General features: G+C 35.8%; 2 protein-coding genes across 2 annotated transcripts; both read left to right on the top strand.

Annotated features, from left to right (window-relative positions):
• Nucleotides 1-1,193: 1,193 nt before the first annotated feature.
• On the top strand, nt 1,194-2,729 carry LOC106292640 (glyoxylate/hydroxypyruvate reductase HPR3). The gene is made up of 2 exons (XM_013728269.1): nt 1,194-1,726; nt 1,977-2,729. Exons 1-2 carry the CDS (start codon nt 1,283-1,285, stop codon nt 2,499-2,501), a joined length of 969 nt encoding a protein of 322 aa, XP_013583723.1. The 5' UTR covers nt 1,194-1,282; the 3' UTR covers nt 2,502-2,729.
• Nucleotides 2,730-8,212: 5,483 nt separating this feature from the next.
• On the top strand, nt 8,213-9,583 carry LOC106293857 (expansin-A7-like). Its single transcript, XM_013729492.1, has 3 exons — nt 8,213-8,387; nt 8,612-8,927; nt 9,073-9,583. Exons 1-3 carry the CDS (start codon nt 8,225-8,227, stop codon nt 9,383-9,385), a joined length of 792 nt encoding a protein of 263 aa, XP_013584946.1. The 5' UTR covers nt 8,213-8,224; the 3' UTR covers nt 9,386-9,583.
• Nucleotides 9,584-13,575: the final 3,992 nt, after the last annotated feature.

The raw sequence follows: 13,575 nt of genomic DNA, 5'->3' as shown, positions 1-13,575 counted from the left end.
GCGGAATTTTGACATTTATCCTTTCTTGCGGATCAATTATAAACCTCCATAGTATCTATGGGCTTTTCCTTAAAAAATCGTAAGTGGGTTTCTAATCGGTTTTAGACCTATTTGGGCTGTATTTCGATTCGAAATGTTTATCACGATTTTTTATCGATAAGAATGAACTTTCTGCGATTTTTATCGTAAAGTTTACATGATAAATCCAATCGACGGGAGTGAGAAATTATATGACTGCGGTACATGGGAGCTAGCATTGAGGAACAGACGAGAATGCATGGATTTGGGTCGTACCCGTAGATCGATGTCCAAGACAGTTCGGTCGCTACGTAGCGATCGGGTCCGCGATGGATCGGTCGCTACATAGCGACCGATCAAATGGCTTGGTCGGTCGCTACGTAGCGACCGACTCGTTGCGGATTGGTCGCTACTTAGCGACCGACCGAGAGGCTTGATCGGTCGCTACGTAGCGACCGATTCATTGCGGATCGGTCTCTACGTAGCGATCGACCGAGAGGCTTGGTCGGTCGCTACGTAACGACCGACTCATTCTCGGGTCGGTCGCTACGTAGCGGCCGGCTTGTTCGCGGGTCGGTCATTATGTGGTGACCTTGTTTGCATCTTTTTCCGTCGTTTCATGAACGTGTTCTTTAGTTTCGATGAATGTACCAAGATTAACGCAATATTTCACCGCTTTTACGTTCATGTTAATTTTTACGGATATTTGGATGTTAACTTCGTCGTGTCCGTTTTTGACAGCTCAATTAATTCAAAATAGCTTTCTTAGTTCTCAAACGTTACAAAACAATAAGAACCGTTCATGAATTGAATTAGCTTTCCCTAAAGACAAAAGGACTGAAACTTGTGGTGGTTGTTAGAATGTCTTCTTTTTTTCACCAACAATTTGTTAGAATGTCTTATTAATTCTTCTCCATATATTAAGAGTTTTATGAAATGTAATCACGAAACTGAAAACAATTTAGAGTATCTCCACAATTTTTAATACGTATCTGCAACTTTTGTTTAACAAGTTTTTTAACTTAATTTTATTTTTAAATAATCACTATGAGAGTTTTTTTTTAGATATTCTCTTTAACAAGTGTCTTGTTTATAAAATGTTTAATTTTTTTTTGTATAAAAATAATAAATGTCAAATATTAAACTTTAGAGTATTATATGTAACGGATGAGAGTGCTCTTTATCATGCCATAAGCAGACGAATAATAGTTTGGTGAGTACTATAAAACAGAGCGACCATACATATTTGTCCACTCAAGTCACCATGGGGGAAACTTCAGAATCTCCGATCGTCCTCGTTCACCGCCCACCTACTCTAGCTTACATGGACGACCACCTCAGCCGCAACTTCCGTCTTCTCAACGCTCACCTTTCACCGGATCCACTACCCCTCTTCCTCTCCCGCCACGCCGCCTCCGTCACAGCCTTCGTCAACATCGGCAGGCTCAAGATCGACGCCGAGCTCCTCTCCCACCTCCCTTCTCTCCAGCTTCTCGTCTGCACCAGCGTCGGCACCGATCACGTCGACCTCGCCGAATGCAAGCGCCGCGGCATTGCCGTCACAAACGCTGGCGAAGCCTTCTCTGATGACGTAGCGGATTGCGCCGTCGGGTTATTGATTAGCGTCCTCCGTCGTATTCCGGCCGGAGACCGTTACGTCCGGTCTGGTAACTGGTCGAAACCAGGGCAATTCCAACTAGGGATTAAGGTTTCTTCTCAAAACCGTAACTATCTCTCTGTTTCTTGAAAGTGAATTTTTTTTAAGTGAACAAAAAAAAAAAGAATTCTTGAATTTTTTTTTTTTTTTTGAGAACTTTAAAGTGAATTATAGACGGTGGGGCTCGTGATTCTGCAGATAAAGCGTTACATTGTTGTTGGGGTACAGAGAATCTGTAGATAAAGAGGAGAACTTTCTTATGAATCTTGTTCTGTTTTATGAATCTGTGTTGTTGTTGCAGGTAAGTGGTAGGCGAGTTGGGATCATTGGATTAGGAAGTATCGGGTCCCGTGTCGCCAAAAGACTCGAACCCTTTGGCTGCATCATCTCTTACAACTCGAGAACTCAGAAACAGAGCATCCCTTACCGTTACTACTCCGATGTTCTCTCCTTGGCAGCAGACAACGATGTCCTCGTGCTCTGCTGCTCTCTGACGGATCAAACGATGCACGTTGTGAACAGAGAAGTGATGGAGTCGCTTGGGAAGGAAGGGGTTATCATCAATGTGGGAAGGGGAGGGCTGATTGATGAGGAGGAGATGGTGAAGTGTCTGGTGGAAGGTGTGATTGGTGGTGCCGGTTTAGATGTGTTTGAGAAAGAACCGCAAGTTCCTGAGGAGTTGTTTGTTATGGACAATGTTGTCTTGTCTCCGCATGCTGCTGTGGCCACGCCAGGGGCTTTGGAAAGTGTTGCCGAGGTTGCGATAGCTAACTTGAAGGCGTTTTTCAAGAACCAGCCTTTGGTTTCCCCGGTTCGATTGGGTTGAGAGATCGTCCTTGTTTGATCAAAGAAGGCTAATGATCAATCTATTATTAGTTGTTGAACGATATGATTAAGGAAAGGACACGTGTATTTATATAATATTAATCAGTGAATCCCCTATATATTAGGGGAATAGTCAAGAAAGAATATTTAAACTAAGATGCTAATGTGTAATTATGGGAGTGATCTGTCAAGAAATTAAACTTCTTCTAAAGTTATTCTTATGATCATTTATACAAACAAAATCCAGACCAATGTACGCCTTGTGAAACCCCCTCGCTTACATGGCGGTAGTATTGGTACTACTATGTTATCACAACATGGTTACTAACTAGTGATTTTCCACAATACTTATTCCTAATAATACGTTTTGAGTTGCTATATTTATGTTGCCAACTAAAATTTGATTTCATCTATCTATCTTATTAAAGTAGAAGTAACTTTAAACTTTTGTTTGACAACATAGATATCAGTTAAGAAAATAGAATAGTGATGTTTAGAAACATAAATAGTAGTAAGTTAAGAAAAAAAAAGTAATGTGATTATGCTATTTAAAAAATTGGAAGTCCATTACACTATATTAAAAAGTAATGAGCTTATGTTACTTGATATACATATTCAGATCAAAATAATAATTTAAAATTGATTTATATCAAAAATTCATTCAAAAATATACATATATTCAAAATTTGATTTTTACAAACATATTTTCCAATAACCATTATAAAAATGTTTTCAAATATATAAGAAAAATACAATACAAAGCTCAATTTCAAACACCAACACTACAAGAAAACTATCCATGCTCCGACAAAATTTTCCGAGTATTTCTGTTATCGGAAAAGTAGCAATGAAATACTGACAATTTACCGAGAGTGAACAAATATTGTAGGTATCTGATCGGTAGTTTCCGATATAGATATAATGTCGGAAGTTTATTACCGACAACAGTATTGTTTCATCGGTAAAGCGTCATAAAGTAGATAAAAATTTCGTCGGAACCAATTTTTATTTAAAATTTATCAACTTTTAGCATTTTTTTAATTTAACCATAATTAGTTACTAGTATGATTTTTTACGAACATTCATTTTCTTTCATCAATCTTTTCCATTGTTTATCTTTATATTTCTTCTCATCTACCTTTACTTTTCTTCTCTTCTCATCAACTTTACTTCTCTTCTTCTGCAATCTTCTTTCATTAACGTTTTACAAAACTAGTCCATCTGTTTAACTTCTCTGGTCTTCTCTCTCGTTCTTTTTTTTTTTCCTAAATTGTAAATATCATTTAGAAAAATGAAAGTTGAGGTTACAAGATGTTGTTAAACAATTTGTAAGACCTCTATGCTTGATTACACGGCAAAAAAAGTTTAAAAACATGTAATCAAATGACAATCGAAGCTGAAACCGTTCTGCTTGGAGGCGAACAGGACAACAGATACGATACAATCTTGAAAAGTCGGATGAAAGGTCGAATCGAAATGGACAAGAATGGAGAGTCCCGAAGACTAGAGATCGAGGAATACGACGCTAGCAAGAAGTTGTTTCAATATACAGCCTGAACAGTTACCTTTCTCAGAAAAACAGAGTCGAACCCGCTCAAGGACCGCCCTCAAAGTCTGGGCTGGGTAAGATCTGAACCTAATTCCGGCAAAGACGGGACCGCAGGGACCACAGGTGCTTAATAGCGCTCAACTCACCCAACCGCACTTGTCCTCTCAGCCGGTTAAGGGTAAGGGTGCAGCATCACCACATCCCGGATCTTACTCTCTCTTCCAGCCGCAAGGTGCAACCCCAAGCTCCATGAAATCAAACAATCTCCACAGCGTCACTCGATTAAACCTACAAATCAATTTCAGACTCACAAGCAACGCCAATCAACACCAAAGTGGGGAAAGAGGAGCTAATTAAAGCATCACTCATAGCAGATCGCCTTGCTTGACTCTATGAGGAAGCAACTCCACAACGAAGTCTGAGGTCCCGGGACCCCTAGCTCAGCGGAGCATACCCAGATTACCTTGGACCGAGATGGCAAGAAGCGACGTTTAGGGACCACCCCGTTGAAATAACCTAGATGTTGGGAGAGGAGAGATGTACACCGGTGGAGAGAAGCAGCAGAGTGCCGGCCTAGTCGCTAGAGAAGCCAATACACTACACAACCATCTCGGAATGGAACTGAAACCGGAGCTACAAGTTCGCAGACGACCACCAGCAGAACAGAGACCCATCACCAACGGAAACATCAACGGAGAGGAAGATGGACTATGTGGGAGAATCGATCGTGGGCCCTCTCACAGTGCCTAACGGCACCGGAGAGGCAAAACGGAGACGAACGTTGAAGACAACGAGTGCTAGGTTTTGAGAGAAAAAATTGGGGGCGCGTGACTTCACGCTTTTTTGTACCCTATGCTAAATTGTAAATATCATTTAGAAAAATGAAAGTTGAGGTTACAAGATGTTGTTAAACAATTTGTAATAGAGGTCTTACAAATTGTTTAACAACATCTTGTAACCTCAACTTTCATTTTCTGCTTCTCTTCTATTCCTACTCTCTTTATTTAGATTTACATATTTTATTTGTCAGATCTGTTTTTATTCTGTAAAAGATAACTGTTGTTGCTGAGTCTCCACTTTTCGCTGATACTACGCTTTCTTCCACGGCCACCACTCTTGATCGCCGTTTCTTACATGCCACTATCTTTGTCGTTTATCCACGGACACCACCGTCGCCGCATCTTCCACAGCCACTACAGTCGCCGTTTCTTCTTTCACCGCCACCGTCCCGTTTCTATGATGGCCACCACCGTCGTTATTTTCTCAACCAGCGCCACCGCCATTGTAAATTTAGATTCTTATTTTAACAACATTGTAAATTTATCTTTCTCAAAAACATTGTAAATTTATCGTTATTATAATTTCTATGTAATTAATATTTCAGATTTTATATTATTTTATATTATTTTATATTTTATTTATATTTTTGTTATTTTTGCATTTATTTATTTTTAATTAAATTTTTAAAAGTTGTCGGAACGACGTCAGTAACTACCGAGAACTGGTAGCGACGAATTTTCCGAGAACGCGTTTTCTCGGTAGTTTCCGACAAGATGCCGACGTCCTATTATTTCCGAGACCCGAACTCCGACGTCTTGACATTTCTCAGAAAATTCTCGGAGATGAGGTCTTCGGACGACCTTCCGACAAACTTGAGTCTCGGTATACAGCTCTCTTTCTTGTAGTGCAACTTAAATTATGGTTTTTATATTTCACATTAAAATTTTAAAATATAATATATGTGATTATTTATATGATTTTACGTATAAAATATTATTAATTATAAGATTAATTATTTGATGGTACGTATAAAATATGATTAATTATATGATAACACATATTTTGTAACCTATGATGACACATATAGGATATAAAATAGTGATTAGGGGTGGGCGTTCGGGTTCGTTTTCGGGTTTGTTTGGGATTCGTGTTCGGTTCAGATCTTTGAGGATTCGGTTCAGATTTGGATAATCAATTCAAATTATTTTAAGGAATTTAAAATTTATTATATTCTTTAATTTTTAAAAAATCTATAAACAATAGAATATATTACATATAAATTTGAATAACATATGTCAGAGTACCTAACTTAACATATAAATTGGTTTGGTCTAAATATTTGGATAGAGAATTAATAATTATTTAAGCATTTTTAGAGTTTTGAGTATATTTTAACTATTTTAGATATTTACGTTTCATTATTTGTATATATTTTCAAGTATTTAAACAAACTTAAAATTATCATATATATTCTGGATGTTTTTATATATATTAAATCTAAAATTAATTAATATATAAGTATATCATCTATTTTGGATACCTAAAATACTTCGGTTCAGATCGAATTAGGTTTCAGTTCTTCAAATACCAAAATTTTGAATAATTCAGATATTTAATCAATTTCGCTTCAGATTTAGTACTACTTATTCGGATTGGGATCGGTTCGGTTCTTCGAATTCGAGTTTTTTGCCCAACCTTAAATAGTGACATAAAAAAAACAAATAACATCATTTTTTTTTAAAATACACCCCGTGGACACACGGATCAAAATCTAGTTAAAGGTTAATTGTCGATCATTACGGGCTCTTAAGAGAGCTAAGACAAGAATGAAATAAAAAACACAGTACTGATGTTTGTAGAGATTTCCTAGCTAATGTATCGGCACATTGCTTGTGTGATCATTAACTATGTGTAGAAATCTAATTAATAGACGTAAACATCCGTGACCAGTTCTCAATCGTACATGTAGGGATGTAGCCTCAAGTTGTTCATTGAGAACCTGATTAATGATTTGATTGTCATCGATCAAACTCTACTTGAGAGTATCCTAGAGACCAACATGATTATAAGGTCCATATGAATGCGGAGGATCCAACTTCTCGACTTTCCAACAGCTTTGGAGTTCCTCCATCCCACATTCTTGTACTGTTCCCGCCTCTGTTGCGTATTATATCCATCCCCATTCCACGGCCTTGAAATTTGAGTTGCTATTATGACGTAAACTTGATATGTAAAAAAGCTTGTCAGAAATCGCAATTCCAGCTTTGTTTTAAATTACTAACATGGTTACCGTTGATGTGGCAAAACTCATTACAACGAATAACAGTTTACGAATTTAAAATAGATATATATAAGTTAAACTGAATATGTCAATAATATACGAGAGGGCTTTTGACTGCACGAGGATTTTTAATTCATGTTCAAATGACGTCGTCAATGTCTCTCTTCCAATATTAATGCCTCTCTAAGTATAAAAGGAAATTTGATAAGAATATACTAAGTTTATTTGACCTTTAAAAAATTAAAGGTCAATATGTGAAATTCATAGTCTCATAGAGATAACCGTACGGACGGCATAAGGGGTTACTTGGCCTTTCACCCCTGACTATAGTATTCTTATTAACTTTCTAAAATGTATTGCTTCGTTGAAGATTATGAAGAAAACTTGGGCAAATTGTGATACAATACCAATGGATTTACATGTTACCGTTTTATAGCTTAAAAAATATACATCCATTAGCTCTATCAATATGCTATTAATATCGATTAACTTATTTGTATATTATAGCTACTTATACAAATTCACTATCCCGTAGAAGAATTAAGCACCTACCACACCACTAATATAATTCTCCCACGATGGATATATGGAAAATTTAGTCGACGATTCGTATAAGCATTAATCAGGACATTATAATACACTTATCATTAACGTATTTATATATTTGGCAACATTGGAACGATAATATATAATGTATGCGGTTATATCAACATTGACAAAAGAAAAACTAATCTTTAAAAGAAAGTTAACTATTTAATAATAAATAAATAAATATAGTATACACTATTAGTATATAGATAAACGAGCGCGATTAGATAAAGTCGGTACAAGAACCTGCTCGCACGTTAACTTGTACTATATTCTAAAACTTCATTTAAACAAGAATTTTTACTTGCTTTCTCTAATTTTTTTTTTTAATATATACATTGCAAACATTCAGTGAAATGAAACAAATCGCAATCAGTACTGACAAAAGTCTCCAATAAAAAAAAACGGAAAAGGGATCATGACCCTCACGTAGCCACCACCACTATTGTTAAAAAGAGTCTATATAAGGTTGTCTCTAATTCGATTACTTCGTCAACAAACAAACCCTAAGAAAACGAAACTAGAGATGGGTCCGATCTCAAGTTCTTGGAGCTTCAAAAAGTTCTTTGCAATAGTCTTTGTCGTTTTCGTCATCTCCGGTGAGTTTGTCGCCGGATATTACAGGCCGAGCCCGTGGAGATACGCTCATGCCACTTTCTATGGCGACGAGACCGGTAGTGAAACCATGGGTACGTAAAATAAACATTTCACTATCATGTATATATTCAATATAATCACCAAAATCAAAATATGTTTTGATATTCATAAATTTCTTTATTTTATTTTCCTTATGTACAAGTTTTCTCAAAATAATTTTTGTTTTCAAAATTTATTCCTCGTATAAATCCGTGATTACCTAGATAATAACAACAATTCATACATATAATCAATGACATAATACGTATATATGCAGGTGGTGCATGTGGATACGGAAACCTGTTTAACAGTGGTTACGGCCTGAACACGGCGGCACTAAGCACGACGTTGTTCAAAGACGGTTACGCATGCGGCCAATGTTTCCAGATAATGTGTGTGCAGTCAAAACATTGTTATTATGGAAACCCATCGACGGTGGTCACAGCCACCAACCTCTGCCCTCCTAATTGGTACCAAGACACCAACAATGGTGGTTGGTGCAATCCTCCTAGAACCCATTTCGATATGGCTAAACCGGCTTTCATGAAACTCGCTAACTGGAGGGCTGGCATCATCCCTGTTTCATACCGCAGGTATATCTCATTTTCGAAAATTTATATTTCAGTTTTGACCTACTTTCTTATACAATATCTTACTATATATGACGACACTTGATATAAGTACTCCAAAAATTGTGTAGCTAATATTTTATTTTATGCGACTTATTGATGTCTGTAGAGTCCCATGCAAAAGGAGTGGCGGTATGAGGTTTCAATTCCAAGGCAATGCGTATTGGCTTCTCATCTTTGTCATGAATGTCGGCGGCGCCGGAGACATCAAGAGCATGGCCGTGAAAGGTAGCAGGACGAATTGGATAAGCATGAGCCACAACTGGGGGGCCTCTTACCAAGCTTTTTCTTCTCTCTACGGTCAGTCTCTCTCTTTCCGGATCACTTCTTACACCACCGGTGAAACCGTCTATGCATGGAACGTTGCTCCGTCTAACTGGAACGCCGGTATGACTTACAAGAGTTACACCAATTTCCGCTGAATACCTAAACAGGATTTTTTTCTTTTATGAGTTCTCTCCTCTCCTTTTGTTTTTTTTTGTTCTTGGGATTTAAAGAAGCTTTGATGGTCTTTGTTGTGGATGGCCCATCTTTATGTTATACATCTAATGTATACGTGTAACGTATGTATGTAATTGTGATATAACTCTTCATAATCAAAGTCATGATGATGAAGTCAACCCTACTTGATCAAGAGACTTTCATTTCGTTATCAGATGTGTAATTTTGTTTTGTTTTTGTTTGTGCGTGTGAAGAAAGAAATGTCTACCTATAAATCATCGCATTTTTCCCTTTTTAGTTTTTTTTTTACATTTTTGCCAGGACTTCATAGATTTTTTAAAAAACTTTAGTGTGTAAATAAAGTCCCATAAAAATAATATCATTTAACAGTTGGCATGTAGAAATTTTACAAAAATTAGAGCATTAAATTTTTGTAATGGTTACACTAATTTGCCACAATGATTTTCTAATTAATTTACGTACCTAGCTAAAGAGCGCATTGATCGCTGAATCATCTAGCTGCAGTATATGTACTGAGACATGGATGCTCATCCCCGTTTCGTAAATTAATAATGTTTTTCTCTCGTAGTGCTGCCACCTAGGATTTCAGGTCAGAAAATCAAAGTCCCTGGTTGCGACACGTGTCCCGGCCATTTAAAACGCTGCACTTCATTTAATTGGAAATCTGATGGCTTTGTTTTTGTTATGCGATTGTTCAATGTTAACGAGCTTTAGTTTGAAGGGTTTGTTCAGTCCAGAAGCCCATGAGCACCAACTCTAATCTGATTACACGCATACATTTGTGTTCTTCTCTCTTCTGCCTTCGACAGCGACGGTGACGCCTGAAATTCTTCACAGCTTCTGAAATGGATTGCGTGATGGTTTTTATCGTGTTTAATCCAATTAATTCATACGCCCAACACGACGAGGTCTTCAATGCTTGGTTTGCATCGGCAAGGCGGTGTACTTTCGGGTGTAATGAATCTAGCAAATGTACCAGTATGACTGAGTTGAACTCAGTGATCATGCCATAAGGGTCTATCCTCGGTCCCTCTTTGCATGTGAACTTAATTGTTCCTACCTCTCATTGAGGCTTTCTTTGTTCTATCTATGTGAGAAAAATTATAACTCCTTTAATGTTACAGCAGGATGACCAGATCGTGTGAATGTGACAATTGGTGAAGTAAAGGAGTCATGCACGCCATCCTCTTCGGTTTGGTAAAAAACCCTCACTTTACATTGTCTGGCGATTCCAAATGCAATAAAAAAAATTTCAAGGACTCATGCTCTCCAGCTAACTCAAATCACCATGTAGCAAACAATCGTTTAGTTAGCTACTGCTCTAACTTATATATTTCGTGTTGGTTTGTTTAGTTTGAAGCCAAATCACCAGGATTTTTGGTTTTTAGTGCAGCATGTGCGATGATTGATCAGGAACATGACCAAATTCGTTGGTATATTTTTGCTTGGGATTTACAATCATGTTACCATTTAACTGATAAATTTTATATTGTTTCATTAACATAATTTTTTTGATTTCAAACTGGTACTTCTAAAGCGAAGGTTCATTGTATTGTAACAGATCAAATGCATGAGAAGCATGAGGATCTATCTATGTGTACGTTGCCAAGATCTGAGATAAACAAATTAAACATTTATGCGAGGGTTAATCCTCTGTAATGAGATCTTCTAACAAATCTAGGTACTTAATTAAGTTGCTTCTTACAGACAAATGGAAAGTACACAAGAGTAAGGACTTCGATTCAGAGTTAACATCTATGCATAACTAAATACATGTGGGAGCTGGAGAGAGTTTGCCAGATTCAATTTTTTTGAAGGTGTTATTGTTTTTTTAAAAGAATATGTGTTATTGTTTATTTGAATATACTTGAATGTGCCAGTCTTTAATTATAGAATATTATGTGGCTGCAATGTCAAAAACAACTTTCTGAGAACAAAGGGAGCAACGGCAAATGCATAATCAAGTTTAGTGCTTGCCTTTTTGAATGTTATCGATTGTCATGATAAAGAGACAATTTCTCAGCGGTATATCTCTGTTCCATAGAAATTTATTTACTTTTTAAGTTTTAGACAGAATAATAAGCCTGCGGGCTGTTTATTTAGTTTTTAACTTATGTGCCAGGTTTTTAATTTCTGAATTTCTTTTATAATTATCCATATTCTGTTAAACTTTTAATGTTTCCAGTACCTTTATTTAATATACACGGATCTTAACTTGGTTATCAAACAAAATTTGGTCATACAAACTCAAATTTGGATTGTAAAAATAAACCTTCAAACGTAATCATATAATAATTCCTTGCAATGCAAGTTAACGTTCTAACATAGAATACCACAACACACACGTCAGCACCAACGAGCATGAGCCCATGCATCACAGTCATAACATAGAAACATTAAACCCACCAAGAAATCAACGAATTTCAAAACATAATATACAACCATTCACCCCTATGTTTAAATATAAGCATCAAACAAACAAAGATTAAGAAAATACAAACACACAAAAACAAAATAAAACAACAATTATATAACACATAATGATTCAATAAATGAATGTAACTTGATCCAAAATTATAGCACATGATATATTTTTACATCATACCTATATTATATTCTAATTTATATTTTTGATCCGAAATAAAATTATTTTAAACTGACGGCAATAAAATATTTTAAACTGTCACTAATTATATGCTGAAACTGAATAATAATATTGTTAAAAAAAACATATTCTAATCACTTTGGATGGCATAGTTCATTTAATAAATCTTTTAATACAATCTATGTCAATTTTAAAAATATTTTTACTGTGAAGCAATTATTTATTTTTCTTATTACTAAAACCAATAGATTTAAAAGAAATTATATAAGATAAACTAAAAATTTTAGTGGATTCAAAACAAGTAACAACAATTAATAATTCATAATCTATACATTCAATCTCAAATATAATTCCCAGTAATTTAATGATAGAAAATCATTCAAAAATGAAAATGAGCCTACTATTTTTATGATCTTTTTTTATTAAGCAAATTAGGTTTTTTTAACAACAAAACAACAAAAAATAATATCAGTTAATATTATTGTCAACTGTTTAGAAATTTGGTGTAGACAAAACTGATCGTTTAATATAATCACACTCAGAATCAAATGAATATAAAAAAAACTTACACAAAATATTATATTTGATGGCAACAAGTACGTCACATCCCGCGCGTAGCGCAGACCCGTCGTAGTTTAAAAAATAAAAGAGTTCTAAGAATGTAAAATACAAGACGACTGACAAAGCGGAATAGGTGAATGAGGCAAGACTTCAACTTAAGCAAATCAACAATTGTTCATCAATCAACCCAAGATGAAATGGAACAAGCTCTCGCTCCCTCCGCCCCCTTCTCCTTCAAATCCAAGCTCAAATGCTCGTGTGTTTACTAACTTTACTTCATTAACCTCTCAAATTAAACACGTTTTCATACTTTATATTAATAGTTATTAGACTCAGTAACACTGGTGTTGGTGTGTCTTATGTGTGTCCTAAGCCTTAACGATGTTTATATTGTTGATTTGACTTTTTTTTGGTCCCTTCTCTCGTGTATCATAAAATATCTTGTTATAAGAAAAATATTGTTTTGTGTTGGATGAAATTAATACGAAACAGGAGTCATGAAGGAGGTGAATCATCATAAAATAGAATAATTTCATTTATTCGTAGATTAATCGGTTAGTCAAGGTAAAATTATGACTTGGATACATGATTGAACATGAAATTGTTTTCTGCTAGTTTAATTTGTCGTGGTGAGGGCCATGATGGTGACTGGTGAGGTTCCAAATGAAGACCAATGGGGGTTTCAGTGTTTTAAAATTTTTACAACACATGAAAAACGTTGTTGATTTCAACAAAAGTAAAATATTCGTAATTATTTTTCGTACTCCCAATCACCAACTCGTATTAATTATAATTAATTGCTCTCGCCACCTTGACAGTTCCTTTGTCTGACTGAAATATTAATTTAAATTTAATTCCAATCCTGTACCTCATCAACTTCAAAACTTTGCCATTATAGTCACTTAGTTTCATCAAATAATAGAAAACACACAAAATCCATGGAATGTTTTACCTAAACTACATTCCACAACCCCCCCCCCCCCC

This window comes from Brassica oleracea, chromosome C5 (assembly GCF_000695525.1).
Source record: "Brassica oleracea var. oleracea cultivar TO1000 chromosome C5, BOL, whole genome shotgun sequence".
NCBI lineage: Eukaryota > Viridiplantae > Streptophyta > Magnoliopsida > Brassicales > Brassicaceae > Brassica > Brassica oleracea.
The sequence above is the reverse complement of the archived record's forward strand: the minus strand, read 5'-3'. Positions and strand labels throughout refer to the sequence as shown.